Source organism: Scardinius erythrophthalmus, assembly GCF_964197995.2.
Source record: "Scardinius erythrophthalmus genome assembly, chromosome: 8".
Taxonomy (NCBI): Eukaryota; Metazoa; Chordata; class Actinopteri; order Cypriniformes; family Leuciscidae; genus Scardinius; species Scardinius erythrophthalmus.
This window is the reverse complement of record NC_138228.1, coordinates 22,724,677-22,740,884: the sequence shown is the minus strand read 5'-3', so window position 1 is coordinate 22,740,884 and position 16,208 is coordinate 22,724,677. Positions and strand designations below refer to the sequence as shown.

At 36.6% G+C, this 16,208-nt stretch overlaps 1 protein-coding gene across 1 annotated transcript in view; it reads right to left on the bottom strand.

Moving 5' to 3' along the window:
• Window positions 1-16,208, bottom strand: part of unc13c (unc-13 homolog C (C. elegans)) — a 279,919-nt gene that overhangs the window by 234,784 nt on the left and 28,927 nt on the right. The window contains exons 5-8 of the mRNA XM_081373262.1: window positions 14,798-14,876; window positions 12,191-12,262; window positions 4,092-4,311; window positions 1,324-1,551 (exon numbers count right to left, since the gene is read on the bottom strand). Coding sequence (XP_081229388.1) covers window positions 1,324-1,551; window positions 4,092-4,311; window positions 12,191-12,262; window positions 14,798-14,876 — 599 coding nt within the window. The remainder of the gene's footprint in view (window positions 1-1,323; window positions 1,552-4,091; window positions 4,312-12,190; window positions 12,263-14,797; window positions 14,877-16,208) is intronic.

The window sequence follows — 16,208 nt, the reverse complement described above, 5'->3', positions numbered from 1 at the left end:
AAAGAGCGATGGCATATTGGTGTTTCCAGAGGTGTGTTCACACATTGATGTCATGTTAGCGTGTCTGACAGTGACGGTCATATTGGTTTTGGGGTCATGGCACAACACTCTCTCACTGAACAGGATGGATGGATGGATGGGTGGATGGATGGATAGATAGATAGATAGATCAGTGTATGTTGCAGTTAAACTAAATCAGAATGCACAGAGGCTAGTGTTGAACTCATGATAAATAAATCATTGCCTGAATACTTTCTAAAATGGGAGTTTCGACCATACGCCAGGATAAATTAAAGCAGAGAGCTGTTTTTCTCTCTTTGTTCTATTGACAGACACTCTGGCAGTGTTGCAAGCTTGGTAATAATTCACAGCCTCTGTTGCCTCTCAAAGTGAGGTGAAGGAGCAACACTGATACAGACACATATAGGAGCAAACTTCACCTGGCACTGGCTGAACTAATACAGTGGCTTCTGGAAGATTTGACCGAATCATAGCAATGTGAGGATATACATCATGCAGACGAACAGAAACTGTTCTTTATGACTCAGAGACGGATAGCGACTGCCTATGTTTCTGTCCACAGCAGATGGTTGTTGTCGTCTGGTGGTTTAAGCTGTCAGAAAACAAGCAAAACTCTCGGCACATTTCCCAAACCAAACTGAGCAGCATTTCCTCCCTGTAGGGTCTGATCCAGCCACAGACGCTGAGATGCACAAAAAGACTTTAAGGGTGAATCTCATGAAACTTGTCTTGAACATGCTCGGCCAAAACTTTTTATTTTTTATTTTTTATTTATTTATAATTGTATAATACTTTATAATAATACTCCTATATAAATTGAAATTAAGAAGAACATGCACAGGCCAAATTTAACTGCAAAAAAAATAGTTTATTTGACATATTTTGTATACATTTTTTATAGAAAATTTATTAAATGTAATTATATAATATAGTGATTTTATAATAATAATAATAATATTTTAATAATTTATTATTAAAAACAGTGTGTTCATTCTTGCTATTTTATTTCTTACATTTGCAATGAAATTTTTCATTATTTGAACATTATTACAATTCATAATTAAGATATTATAAACTAACAGCAATTCAATTCTGAATCATATTTTGAATCAATCACACTTGTACATGCATTTAAAAAAAAATCTATTTTATATGACAGTGAAGCCTACTTTTGGACCATTTGACCAACATTTGCATGCACTTTGACTTTATCATGGCACTTTAGCAAATTCTCATTTTTAATTTGTGCATGAAATATGACGACGTTCTTGTTAGGTTATGTAAGATTTGCTCATTGCTTACCCGTGATGGTGATTTTGGCAGACCACTTGGACGTCCCCTCCAGCACGGCCTGTTTGGCTGTCTTCAGCTGAGTGATGAAGTCTTCCTTCGTGAGCAGAAACATCTCCTGAATCAACTCGAACACCTCGGGTCGGTTCTTCTCCCTGATTTTCATCCGTTCCTTCATGGCCATGATGATGTTTTGGGTTTTGTCCTCGGCTCCATGTTTCGAGCTCTTCTCTACTGCACCTATAGAGGACGATGAGATTTACATGTGATCTTACATAATCTCTTATGATATGAGCAGCAATTCCAATTTCTATACTGTCCGACCTAAACAGTATATAAGATAAAGTGAAATACATCCTAAATTATAGTACATTAAAAATAGCATGTTAAAGGTGCCTAGATGATGTATTGTGTCAGCTGGATTTTGAAAGTTTGCATGCACCTGTGCATGCTTTATGAGTCAATATTTCTCACAGAAAAAAAAGAATTTGTAAAAATGTATGATAATGATTGCCATTTTCAGCTGTATAAAACTGGCAAGGGATGTGAGAAGTTTACTAAAAGTTTACTAGAAGTTTATAAATGTGTGAATCTAAGGAATGGAATTATGCATGTATATAATCAGTATGCAATTATGCATATAATCAAATCCTGAATAATTTAACATAAAGTGCTTTGTGAATGATGGACATTCCAACTCCATAGAAATGGAAGGAATTTTCATAATGAAGATTTTATGGTGATGTAGTTTGTCTCAAGACTGGCATACTATCTAACTCAACATGTGCTTTCCCATCATCAGTAAAGTACAGACTTCAAGTGCATAGTATAGTATGCAAATTTACTACCATGTCAACATGCATATAAAAAGTGGGCATGCATATATAGCATCTTTAAGACCTACTAGCCATTTAGACTAAAAGATTCTGAAGTGAATATAGTATTGCACATCCCTAGTGTGCAGCCCCGAAACAGATGATTATAGATGATTCACTGCCGCTTGAAAAATGTATCTCTCTGCACCCTATTAAAATGAATCATTCATTCAGATGCATCATAAATACCTTGCAAATGCTTTTTAAGAGTGTTCAAGAGGTGCTGGATGTGGGAAATAAAACAGTGTCTCTGAGAGAGACGGTTTACTGGTGTCTCGCCCTTTCATGAACCATGCAGAGAGAAGTGATGCACTAGTCAAACCAAACGCTCATATACACTCGCATTCAAACACACACATTCTAAATATGATGAGTTTGATGGCTCGTTTAATAAATCTCTTTCTGTACAGGCCCATTTGTGTCTCTGGCAGACAGCCACGTCTGTGAGGTTTACTAGGAAACTACATATATCTCACGCACATTACCACTCATTGGAGAGCTTATACTAGTGTAGATGGTTATTCTGTTAGTGTTGAACAATAAAATGAACAGCTGCCAAACGCAAAATGTCAGAGATGAGAGCTGCCACGCTATGTGACAGACAATGGCGTTACACAATGGCGAACCTTGCTCATGCAGTGTAATAACTTTAACATTTTCAGAAGAAAAAATTTGAAAAAACTCGCCATCACAATGTAAAAGTGTCTCTATAGAGTGTTTTAAGCATTTCTATCTATTACACCCATTTTATTGCAAAAGTTATAGTGATTTATGACTTAGCAAACACCTTATTGGTTTTAATGGTGATTAAACAAACTTTGCATTGTCTAAATATGAATTAGACAGGGCTCGCAAATGTGAGTGAAATCTTTCTCTAAGAAAGATGTGGGCGAACTGTAAAATGTATTTAGTAGCATGTGTGCGAGGGAAAAATGTTTCTTGTTTTCCAGTACAAATATCTAAACATTCTCAAAACAAGAGAATGTTCCATGAGAAACAAAATGACGAAAGATGTTGAGTCTTGTTTCTGAAAAATGTATCAGGATTAAAGTTAAAGAAAAACATATCTGTCAATGCGGTAAGAAAAAATAGACTTGTTTCCCTTTGAATTAAGTAAATTTTTCTGACAACATTGGCAATTTTTTTCTTGTTTAAAGCTTAAAATCACTTAATTTGGATACACTTTCCAGAAAGACTTAACATCTTTTGTCATATGCAGTGAATAAAATAGACCCAGTTTTAGGAAATTGAAGGTCATAAAAAATCCTAAATATCTAAACATATTTATTTATCATTTTAAGAAGTATTAAATTTGGCGATGGAAAAACAGATCTACTGTTAATGAATTATCGCAATGTTCACTTTATGGTGTTTATATTTTACTGTGTTGTAGATGGTTGCAAGACGGCATATTTGTATCTCGATCTTTTTGATGGAGAAGCCGGCTAAAGTAAATCATAAACATTTCAAAATAAAAGTACTTCGGGTTTGTTTATAATTAAAAGTATATGCATAAAGGCTTTGCTGTTTTGTTGGTATTATGGTTACACAATACACCGTATCTGTGTTATGACTTTTGTTTCACTTCCAGACGTTGTTTCACACGTCTTGTATGCCATGTTTAGTCTTTTGTAGTTTTTAACGTTGATTTGTAAAAAGTGAGTGTACGTTCAAAAGCAATTTCAATACCCCGCATATTGATAGCGGCTCCCTGATGCCTGGAAATTATATTATATTATATACAATATAATTACCCAACTATATAATTGCGAGAGAACGCAAAAGCATTGAAATATTTCTCCCTCCCATCTCATATTTTTTTCCCACCACCATGTTCCTTTAGGGGGCCCGTAGAATGTGTCATTGCCTTTCCAAAGTGGGCAGTATTTTGAATTATGGACTCACGTTGGAGACAGTCTGCGTTCAGGAGGTCCTGGCATTTCTCGTGACATTTCACCCCGCATTCACTGCAGCGCATGCCCTGCCGGGCGATGCCCCAGAGCAGACCTTCACACTCGTGACAGTAGGTGGGTGCAGTGGCCGTCCACACCTCGAAATTATGGGGTGTCGTAGAGGAGATGGGATAGATCAACGCTTGGAGAGTCTTTCTGAGCACATGCAGTTTCTGAGAAAAAGAGAGAAAGTTTACAGCAAAAGGTAACAAAGATACACAATTTTTTTTCACAGGACTCTATATGCACATTATTGCTGTGAACAAACATGGTTTAAAAAACAGTCTGGAAATCTACAGTTTATTATTGCAGCTTCCAGGATAACCTGTGTTCAATAGATTGCTGAGTAAAGGGCCGATTACTCTACTTGCGAATATTGGATACTGGAAAAGCAAGCTCATGCAAAGAAGTTTTGCATTTTGGTGCCAGAGACGGTCTTATTATTGGGAGACGCTAGGGTCCGTGGCTCTACCATTGGAGAAAGCTTAATGGCTAACTTGGATCACAAGTGCCTTGATAACCAATCACATTACAGCCTTGACGTCATTGAATTTCATTCAGAGTTGTGCGACAGTCACTGTTTGTGGATACTATAGAAATGAATGAGAAGAGCCGTAAACTGAATCATACCTGTCAATTGCGCAATATTCTGTGACTTCTCTTATAAAACAGCATTTTATTCAGTGTAAACTCTAAAAATAGATCAATCCAATATTAATGTTTAAGTGCAAACATGTTGAAGATTAGCCGATGGGCTGTCGATTCTTTAAATGATAAGCTATTTCCTCACAAAATCTTTTTTTATTTCAGCGTAATAAAGCCTCTCCTCAATTGATATCCATTAAAAAAGGCCTCTTGTCTCCTTCCCTGCATACCGCAGCGTTAGCAGGTGTTAAGCTTTTTTTGGCTAAGGTTGTAGGCTTGCGTTCAAGTGTCTTTGTTGGCGCATTCCAAAGTTAGGGACTGTATTGGGGTCCCGTATTACTGTATTGTATTCGGGATTGGGACTGTATTGGGTGCATCAAGTTTCATCAATCCCTATCACCAGGAATATCACTGTAAATATACTGTAAATATTCAATATATCACCCAGCCCAAGGAAAGATCTAATTTTTAAATGCATAATGTCATAAAATATTAGTCAAGGACTAAGAAAAGTCATTCAGATTCATCTACATGATCTGAAGTTCAAGATCTCCACTCCTCTTACAGAACACTCCAAAAAGTACAGACGCCTCAGTCAGCTGGTGTTCAGAAAAATCATAATATCGTATTTTTTTTAAAGATGTCATGCTGATATTAATTTCCGTAATTATAGAGCACATATCAAACCCATAGTGTTTTCAATCTGTCCCTGTTCAGACTAAAAAGGTCTCTTAAAACTTGTCAAGAACATGTCATATTTCCCCCCAAAATTAAGAGTTGTTGAATACAACACACAATTATGTTTATTTAATATTTTTGCATAAATACAAAGATACATTACAATTACAAGCATTAGAGATAAACAAATTTTATTTTTTTTCACATTGCATTAATAAAAATATTGGAGGAAAATTTTCTTGTTATGAAAACCCAGGTTGTTATAGTTAATTACAACTAAAACCATAAAAAACATTTTCGTTATAATTAAAATTATTAGTTATCTTCACCAAGAGATCAAAATCGACCCTATATTTACTTTGTTAGCGCACAGTCACCACTAGCGCATTACTAGTCTTGTGGTAAACAATTCATCCATGAAACTTTCTTGAATTTTGTCTTCATAATTTTTAATCAAAATCGAAAAAAAAACACTTCCCCTCTGGAATTGCCTTCATTCTCTGATGACATCAGTTTACCAGCTTGGGTAGAACATCCCCTCCAATTGTCCACTTGCTGCAAACTTTTGACAGCAAGCTGAATGGAACGCCTACTTTTCGAGATCCAATAAATTCCCAGTGGGAAAAAACAAGCCAAGCCATCCATTTTTCTCATTCAGAAATTTTCCAGTTTCACTCGGAAAATATGTCAATACTGAAGTAAAGTCGGTCAACTTCCGGTTCATGTGGACCACGGAAATAAAAGTTAATAAAAACTATACAGATGTTTAAAAAAATAAAAAACAATACAAATAATAATATTAAAATATCAAAATGAAATGAAAACTATTAATAAACAACATCACAATGCAAAAAAAAGAAAAAAAATAGGAATGGTCCATAAAAAAAGCTTCATTTTTTGTAAAGAAAAAATTCCATCTATCTTTCTTTAGATTTCGAGGTCATGTTCTTGACAGATTTCATGTGATTTAACTATTTTGTCAATAGTTTGCATTCACAGGCAAAAGTGGTGGAGAGTATCATAGGAATCCTTTTGAAAGAGCAGAATCAATGTGTGTCTTTTTACAGCTGGATAAGACAAAGAGAGAGCGGGAATGAAGAAGAGGTGAGCTGGTGATGCACAGCGCTCTAAACTGATGTTTTCTTGTTTCCCTAGTGCACTTTTGCTGATGTGTGTTCTCTGCTCTCCACCCAGTCATTACGTTAAGAGCTGCTGAGAACTTCAGCCATGTCCAAATGGTGTAAACGTAGAAAAAAAAGTATAAAAGTAAATGTGCTGCAGAGTGAAAATTCAGGCTAATTAGCAAAGTGAACCTAAAAACAGATAAAGGGAGAAACTTCATTCACCAATCTCTGAGGGGAAATTTAGACACAAAACAGCAACAGCATCCAATGTGAAGTGAAAAAATAACTGAAAGCACAAACTGCACTGAATGATTAACCGCAGTTGTCCTAGTTATATAAAACACTTAAAGGTGTCACATTATACATTTGGTCAATGCATTTTTTTCCCCCATGAGATCCACTTATGATGTTATTCAAGGTTTAATGCACCTTCATTTATTGTTTCATGACTATTTTCCACCAGGTCTCAAACATTTAGAATAATGCTGGTTGTTTTTTTTAGGAATAAGATTTAAAAATTCTTTGAATTGTATATAAAATTTCCATCCATTTGGATTACACAGTTTTAACATAAACTAATACATCTATGTATTTATACATTTTACATTTGATGTATATTTGTCAGTCATCCATAAAAACTGGTGAGAAACCGTTTTTGTATGCAATAAAAAAAAATCATGGAATAGTTTAACTATTTTGGATCTATTTTATTTGATTTGAATAATCATTTTTTAAATGCATTTATTTCAGTTGCTTAAAATCAGCATAAATCTGTTCATTTTGAAAACAATTACATTTATTCAGTTAAAAATGAAAATCTGATCGCTGCAGGCCGCCACGTGCTTGACTCCTGCTTGACTGACGGCTGATTTCAGGCCATCGGCGGTAATGTTACGCAATCGAGGAGGATTAACAGCTGGCAAAAACGGAAAAGGACTTTCCAATTTAATCTAGCAACTCCAGAGCAACTAGATGAGTTACCCTCAGAATTACACACTGGGCTATCAGCCAGAGAGAGAGGGAATATTCATGGAGTAATCGCTCACGCTGAACAAAGTGGTCAGCACTGTCACAAACTCCAGTAGAAATGAGGGACGGAGGAATTAAACCATCTGTCAAACACAAAGCTACTGACCCACAAGCCTCACAGCATCTTAAACAGAAAATTAAAATACTAACAGCATACACATTTAAAAAAAAAAAAAAAAAAAAGGTTCCATAAGGGGGGTGGGTTTAACAACGATGCAATAGAAGATCTATTTCTGTTTCCCTAAAGAACCAACAATAACCTATTTTTTTAGTTCAAAGAACATTTTAATAATCTGAGTAATATTTTCCACTATAAAGAACCTTTTGTGGAATGGAAAGTGTCCATAGATGTTCTTCATGGAATGGTCAATGCTAATAAAGAACCTTTATTTTTTTTAATTATTTTGGAATGACTGTGGATAAATAATGACAACATTTTCTTATTCTCTGCTTGTCCTTTAAGAAGCATCAGCCAATTAAACAATTGGAAGAGTCCTAAACACCCGGAGCTCTCAGCTTCCAGACCCACTGTGGTGACGTCTTTGGTTCGGATCTGTTTCTGTGCTGGAGGCCACAGCTGGTGCTGGAAATGCTGTGATTACACATGATCACTGTGTCTGGAGACAGCTGTACGGATAATGTACACAATCATTGAGGTCAGTAAGGTTTTTGTTGTTGTTTTTTTTTTTTTTTTTTTTTTTTTGGAAAGAAATTAACACTTTTATTCAGCAAGGATGCATTAATTTGATCAAAAGTGACAGTAAAGACGTTTGTAATGCAACAGAAGATTTCTGTTTTAAATACATGCTGTTTCCTTTGAACGTTCTATTCATCAAAGAATCCTGAGAAAAATGTATTACGGGTTCCACAGAAATATGAAGCAGCACAACTGTTTTCAACATTAGTAATAATAAGAAATGCTTCTTGAGCAGCAAATCAGCATATTAGAATGATTTCTGAAGGATCATGTGACACTGAAGACTGGAGTAATGATGCTGAAAATTCAACTTTGCATCACAGGAATAAATTACATTTTAAGATATATTCAAATAGAAAACAGTTATCTTAAATTGTAATCATATTTTACAATATTTCCATTTTCTTACTGTATTTCTGATCAAATAAATGCAGACTTGGTGACCATAAGCTTTCAAAGACATTCCAAAATCTTACCAACCCCAAGCTTTTGAAAAGTAGTGTATATGTCAGCTAAACATAAGGAATTACACAGGTTATCACACTATCAAGAAGAGTTAGTTATTTTTAGGCTTCATATAATGAGAAATCACTTTTGAAATAAGAGTAACTTCCTCCAGAGGACCATTTATTGAAACCAAAGACGATTTAAAAACTAAATGATGAATGTTTTTGGCACAAAAACCCTTGACTAACATTATAAGTGGATTATAGGGGAAAGTGGACAAAGGTGTTTCGCTGAATAATGTAACAGACCAAATCCAAACACTCTCTGTTGATTATTCTCCTTCTTTCCATGAATGTTGAGGAGAGTTCCCGTGATATAACAGTTTCTGTCCTTGTTTTAAAGTGTCTTCTTCAGCATATGGACGCACGGGCTGTTTTGGGCACGCTTTTCTCGAAGGAATTGTGTCTCTTTTATAATTTCTCCCTCAGCCCCCTCACTTCATGTTTCTTTCTCTCTCGTTTTTTTACTTTGTTCTCGCTTTCGCTGGCATATTTAATGCATTTAAAAAGCCTTGGACATCTGTTCGACCTACTTAGTAATCTGCCGCCTAGCTACAGCCTCTGCTCTCTATATCTGACCTTCCTCCTTTTTAAGTCTCTGAGACCCGTCGAAGGCTGTTTGGAAATAGGTGCATCTAAAAGAGTGATTGCAGTGCTGCTATTCTTTAGAGGACTGCTAGTGTTGGATTAAGGTCGATTGGACTGTCCCGCTGAATCCCAAGTTTGACCTGTCCATTTATCACTCGCTAACGCTGCCTTCAACTCATGTCGCAATGATTGTACTGTATAACAGAGTATATGTATATGTAATATAGTGTATGACCTTCATTCTATGGGCAGAAATTCAATGAGACATTCTTTAAAATATCTTTTTATGAGTTCAACAGAAGAAACTCAGATTTGGAACAACATAGGGGTTAGTAAATTAGTGACCCAAGTCACTCATCTGGACAAGCCAGAATTATTTTGGAATAATGTCCTGTGGACAGATGAAATTAAGATAGAGTTATTTGGTCACAACCAGAAGACCTTTGCATGGCAGAAAAAGAACACAGCATTCTAGGAGAAGAACCTGCTCCCTATACTGTAAAATTTGGAGGAGGGTCCATCATGCTGTGTACCAAGCAAAGGTACTAGAAACCTTGTCAAAGTTAGTTCGCATGGGTTTTACCCAGTATCAGCAGATTCTTAAGAAAAATGTTCAAGAATCAGTCAAGAGGTTGAAGTTACACCAGGGTTGGTTGATTTAAGCAGGACAATGATCCAAAGCATTGTTCCAAACCAAGGAAAACCACAGACACAGATAGAATGTTCTAGAATGGCAATCCCAGTCCCCAGACATGAATATCTTTGAAAATCTATGGAATGATTTGAATTGGGCTATCCACGCTCGGCAGCCATCAACCCTTACTGAACTGGAGACATTTTGTAAGGAAGAATGTTCCACAATACCTGCAGTCAGAAATCAGGGACTTATCAGTGGCTATAAGAAGCGCCTACAGGCTGTTATTTCAGCAAAAGGAGGCTCTACTAAATATTGATGTGATTATTCCATTGGGGTGCCCAAATTTCTGCACCTGTCTGTTTTTGTTGTGACTCATATTGCTTTGTATCTGTTGATTCAATTAATGTTATTTCAGAACTGAAATGTTACTGTTTCCATGAGGTATATATTATAAATTATAACAAATGAAGTTGCTGCGTCGAAAGCCCAGCAGATTATAAACTGAAATTATGATAATTATCAGGGGTGCCCAAACTTATTTGCGTATTTCGCAATAAACATAAAACAGTTTAGTTCTATATATGTAATCAATATATTTAAATCAATAGTTTTATATTTCTCCAGTGATTGTATTTAGAATATAATTTGCAGTTCCCTATTTTAAGCAATTAAGTCCACAGGCTTGTAACTTTGCCTTTTTGTCAGATTTCCAAATACTTTTAGATAAAAGGATGTGATAATAATGTTGTGATTCACCTTATAGCTGGTTGGTTTGGTTTATGGCTTTTAACTCTTTAACAAAGACATTTTAAAATCCCTATGGGGAAAATTAATAGGAAAAATACAAGGATGCACCATCAATTACACACCTAATGCACATCCAGGTAATTTTGTTGGTAGATAAAAACAGAAATAAATAAATAGGAAATTCTCCAGCATGTCCAGTTTGTGCCTGAATGCACATAGTGTTATAATTAAAATTATATACTCTGCAGCTGAAATACAATCAAGTTTGTTGAGTAAATTCCTGCATCTCAGTGTCATAACAGAGCGCTAAACATCACATCACCCCGTGTCGTTCTGGGCTGTTTATTCAGTGGATCAATTAATGGGAGGGAAGAAGGTCTGGATAAAAAGAAGAGTAATTCTTCTTTATTGATTAAGACGTTCTTTCCTCTCTCAGGTTTTTGACCCCTTCGTCAAATTAAAGTACGAGAATACAATTAAAACTAGAATCATCGATCAACACCCAAATAATCAGAAAGCATCTTAATGTTTTAAACACAAATACAACAGCAACATCCTCGTCACGGCCACACTCTCTTCAACACTATTCATCAGAGAGAAACCTAAATGTATGGTTTCCACAAAAATATGAAGCAGCACTACTGTTTTCAACACTGATAATAATAAGAAATGTTTCTTGAGCAGCAAATCAGCATTATAATGATTTCTGAAGGATCATGTGACACTGAAGACTGGAGTAATGATGCTGAAAATTCAGCTTTGCATCACAGGAATAAATTACATTTGAAAATATATTCAAAGAGAAAATAGCTATTTTAAATGTGTATAGTATTTCACAATATTACTGTTTCACTGAATTTTGATCAAATAAATCCAGGCTTGATGAGCAGAAGAAACTATCTAAACTAAGTATTAAAAAAATATTACTAACCCCAAAATTTTGAAGAGTGTAAATCAAGATCGTCTTGTGATTGCCTTTTACAACCAGCAGTAAATGACAATTTCACTCAAATCAATATTTATTGCTCAATTATTTATGTACTTTGTAAGCAGCAGTGTATTAAGTCAATGAAATAAATATTTGTTGAGTGTCTGCTTTTCTTCAGGCTCCTGATCTCACTGTCAGGGTTTATTTTGTGACAATGATCAAATAGTCAAGAATATCATTAGAGATTTTAAATAGTTATTGTCTTGAATGAATTGTTCTTGCCTCTGGGTCTGATGTGTGTTTGCAGACGTGCGTGTGTATTAGTTGTGACTTTATGCATGAGCGTTACATTAGTGCCACATGATTGCTCCTCATTAGACGCTGACTAGCTGCTTACAGATTAATTTGTACATGAATCTGTATGGTAAAACCGCTGTGCGTGTGCTGTACACATCTGTGTGTTTAAAACTCACCAGTTCCTCGTTGTTTAGAGTCGTTCTGTTCACGAGCCCAAACGCAATGCCTGCCTTTCGAGCAGCCAATGTCTGAAAGGAAGAAAGGATACATTGAGAAAAAGCCAGAGTGAGGGAGAATGATAAAGACAACGCTCAGGAACTGAATCAAACGCTGCAGGGTAAAAATCTGTTGTGTTAGGCTGAATGTTATCATGTTGGATAAGACAAAACCTGATTACTCAGGCTGGGAAACCACTTTCACCTTCAAGCAGATATTCACCTGTTACACAGAACACACCTCTCAGAAAGCTTTTCATTTTAGATTGAATAGAAGAACTATATGAACATGTAGGCTGTATTCTGCTCTGTGTAATATGCTTTCATTTCATTAGGTGTACTGTGATTTTAAGAGATTTCTGGAAGCAGGAATTACTTTCCCAATAACAAAACAGCCAGCCAGCCAGCCAGACAGACAGACAGACAGACAGACAGACAGACAGCCAGCCAGACAGACAGACAGACAGACAGACAGACAGACAGACAGACAGACAGATAGATAGATAGATAGATAGATGAAATCACCCATATGAAATCAGTTTCACATAAGCTTACACTGCACCATAACTTCATCTAATGAGCCAGAACAAATTAAAGTGAACCTTAAACATAGGCTATTTAGTGAGTACAATTAATGTAATTTGTATTCTTTCCAAACACACACACACACACACACACACACACACACAAACACACAGGTTCTCTTAGGCAGATAAGGATACATCTGCTGTCTTCAGCTGACTACGGTAGATGAAGCTATTTAAGCAGACAAACACTGGATTCAGACGTGCATTCATTAAATGTCATTAAAAATGCAAGAAACTTACCAAAGCCTAGAGTGTCCAGGTGCAGGGAAAAGCAGACAGAACACAAAATTAGACATTTAGTGAAGGTGAGCTGTCGTTCACATACAGTAAAGCACATCTCTTTACGTCATACCTGCCGTCATGCAGAAAATCAGATCGAGAGTCTGTCTAAAGCGCAGAGAGAAAGCTGCAGAGGTGAGGCTCAATCCTTAAATAACTCACCTCTGACATGCAGCAGAAATTTACAGTTCACTCATGCATTTGCTGTGCAAATGTTTGGTAAAGATACTAAAATGTGCCCTGACATAGTCCTACTGCCTGCAAGTATTGTTGCCATTACTGCTACAAACAGACATGACCAGACACCATGTGTTAAAGCCAGCTTAAAAAACACGATCCAAAGAGTTCAGGACAGAGAACGAGAGAAAGAAAGAGCCAATGCGGGGGAAATGGGACACTACAGAGCCGGTCAAAAGTCAAAAAGCCATGATTAGCCATATCGAGATCAGCAGGCTTGGACAGCGGACCATACTGGACTCGTCTTTACCATCTGACCATGAACCTGATGGTGGTAAAGACCAAGCGGGCTGCTAATGCCCCCTTAAAGCAGGGGTGCATAGGAAAATAGGGTAGATTTGACCTCTACATGAACGTCAAGTGTTGATGTAAGTCTCAACATGCACTTGAATTGCTGAGGGTTGCTGCAGGCAATGGAATTGTAGTCTGAATTTTGGAGGAATTTTTCTCTGAGGTCACGTGACCGACTGTCGTTGCCCTGAAGCAATCACACAGCCAACAAGGGGACAGAAACAGACGACAGAGGCATGATGGGATAGACCAGATCGGACCCGGTACAGCACTGACTTCATCCACGCTGTAAAAGGCTTAGTGGTGCACGTCACTTTTACATGGATTTAAAAAGGCACACAGTTAAATCAGAAGTCAATGAAGTCCTCAGATATATTTTTGGGTAGAGTTGTCAACATTTCGGTTTCGAATGCATCTGCTGTCGATTGACTGAAAACAACCGTTTTGAAAGGAAATCTGACAACTCACGGAAAAATATCACCCATAATCAATATGGGCCCAAGTGGGAATGGACAACAGGACACGCCAAAAAAACAAAATAACAAACTGAACGATGACCCGTACTTACCAAAATAGGGTTGGTTTTTAATTTCATGCAAAATATGGACAGATACAGCATCAACATTTGTCCTTCAGAAGCAGAACATTTGCACAAAACTCAATGTAAGAATCGGTTAAGAAAATTTGCTCTAACAAAAATCAAGAAGAAATGGAGACAAAGACATGTAGACGGACTGCAAGAGCTCAAACAAGAAAGAAAAAAAAGAAATCCTTTGAAATGTTAACAAATGCAAAAATATGAATAGAAACATACGACATACTAAATAGATGCTGTGGATCAATCATTCGCCGCCTAGAGTCTCGTAAATTAAATAGAACTTCATTATTAATATACGAGCACTAAACATTTAAAGACAAGACAGATGATTTGAACTCTGCAGATTTTGTGGAGAACACCAGGTGAGTGACCTACTTTTACTCTGGTGGAGTGTAAAACCCTTAAAATAGCGTCAAAACATAAACACGTGTGCGCCTCTATCTTGCATGCGCCCTGCTGACAGTGTTGTATTGTAAATTCGGACTAGTGACCGTGTGCACGGTGGGTCTGATTGGCTAATACAGTCTTCTACAGCTCCATCAGTCAAACATAACCGTGCCGGGCATGATTACTCACCAGGTCTCGGACAATAGGCATGGTCCTCTTGCGACGTAAATCTGGCATGCTGTCAATGCCATAAAGTATACTGCCAACCCTGGGGATGGAGGCAGATTTAGAGTCTATTAATACCATAATCATGTTGTACGCTATGAAACATTACCCGGATAAAAAGCAGTGGGCTGATTTACACCACTGGCAAATGACATGGGATGGGCAGAGGGGGTGGGAGGAACAGGAAGTCCATCATAATTGCTCTTGCCTCATACAGACCCATTCTATACATGCATAGAATACTTGGTCAAATTGGGCCGTACAACCAAAGCACACTCCACTGGGTACTGTATTCCACAATGCAATATGCTTAACTTATTCATATACATTTTTTAACATCATCTTCTTCACTAATTATTTGATCCGATTTAAAAAAAAAGTTGTATTTAATGCAATGTATTTAATGTATTTGATTGAATTAAAAATGCAAAATATATTTTCAATTTCCAGTATGATACCTATATGCTCAGATAAATAATGGTTTGTTTTTTAATGACTACCAAATATTAAAGAGAACTGTACACAAAATTGCAATTACAAATGTAAAATTAATATTTTCAACATAAAATTTGGATGAATGCAATGCAATGACAATTTAGCAAGCAACTGTTTAAAACGTTTTTAGTTGCATAATGTATACCGTTTCACATGATATTTTTAAAAATCGAAGGTGGTACACACATACTGCACAGAATACAGTATGCTTGTATTGTATGAACAAAGGCGAAATAGATCTGGAGAATAACTCTGCATGTCAGTAATTCTAAAATACACACATACACACATGAGAGTTTAGATTAGGTCAGGATGTTCTCATACTACACATGTCTATAAACACACAGGTCTTTTTCAGTCATACAGAGCCCAAAGAAACACATTTGTCTTTGTTAGGAAGACAGTGACATCATCAATGCTTAATGAGAACGGCCTTTAATAAGCATAAATGCCAACAGTGCAGGGTATATTTATTTATTTTTGACAGCTCATTACCAAATATTAAATTCATCCCCGCTACATTCATTAACCTGGAGACATACCATTGCAAACAATTAACGCTAGATCAGGTCCCAAGAAAATCCACAAATAACATTCCATGCACATTCTTGCTCTTCTGCCTGCGGTCTATCAGAGAAAAATAATATCAGCAAGTGTGTGTGTGTGTCAGTGGTAAATGGAAGACGAGGAGACCCAACGGCTCGACAGTCCGAGGCACCAACACACACACACACACACACACACACGCACGCACACACCACACATACAGTATATATGTATCTAACACCTGTAAGAGTGCAACTCTAGACACAATCATGTGTATAATGGTATACAGATCAGCTGTCTTTATTTCCCGTGTGTTTTGCTGTTGAGTATGTCT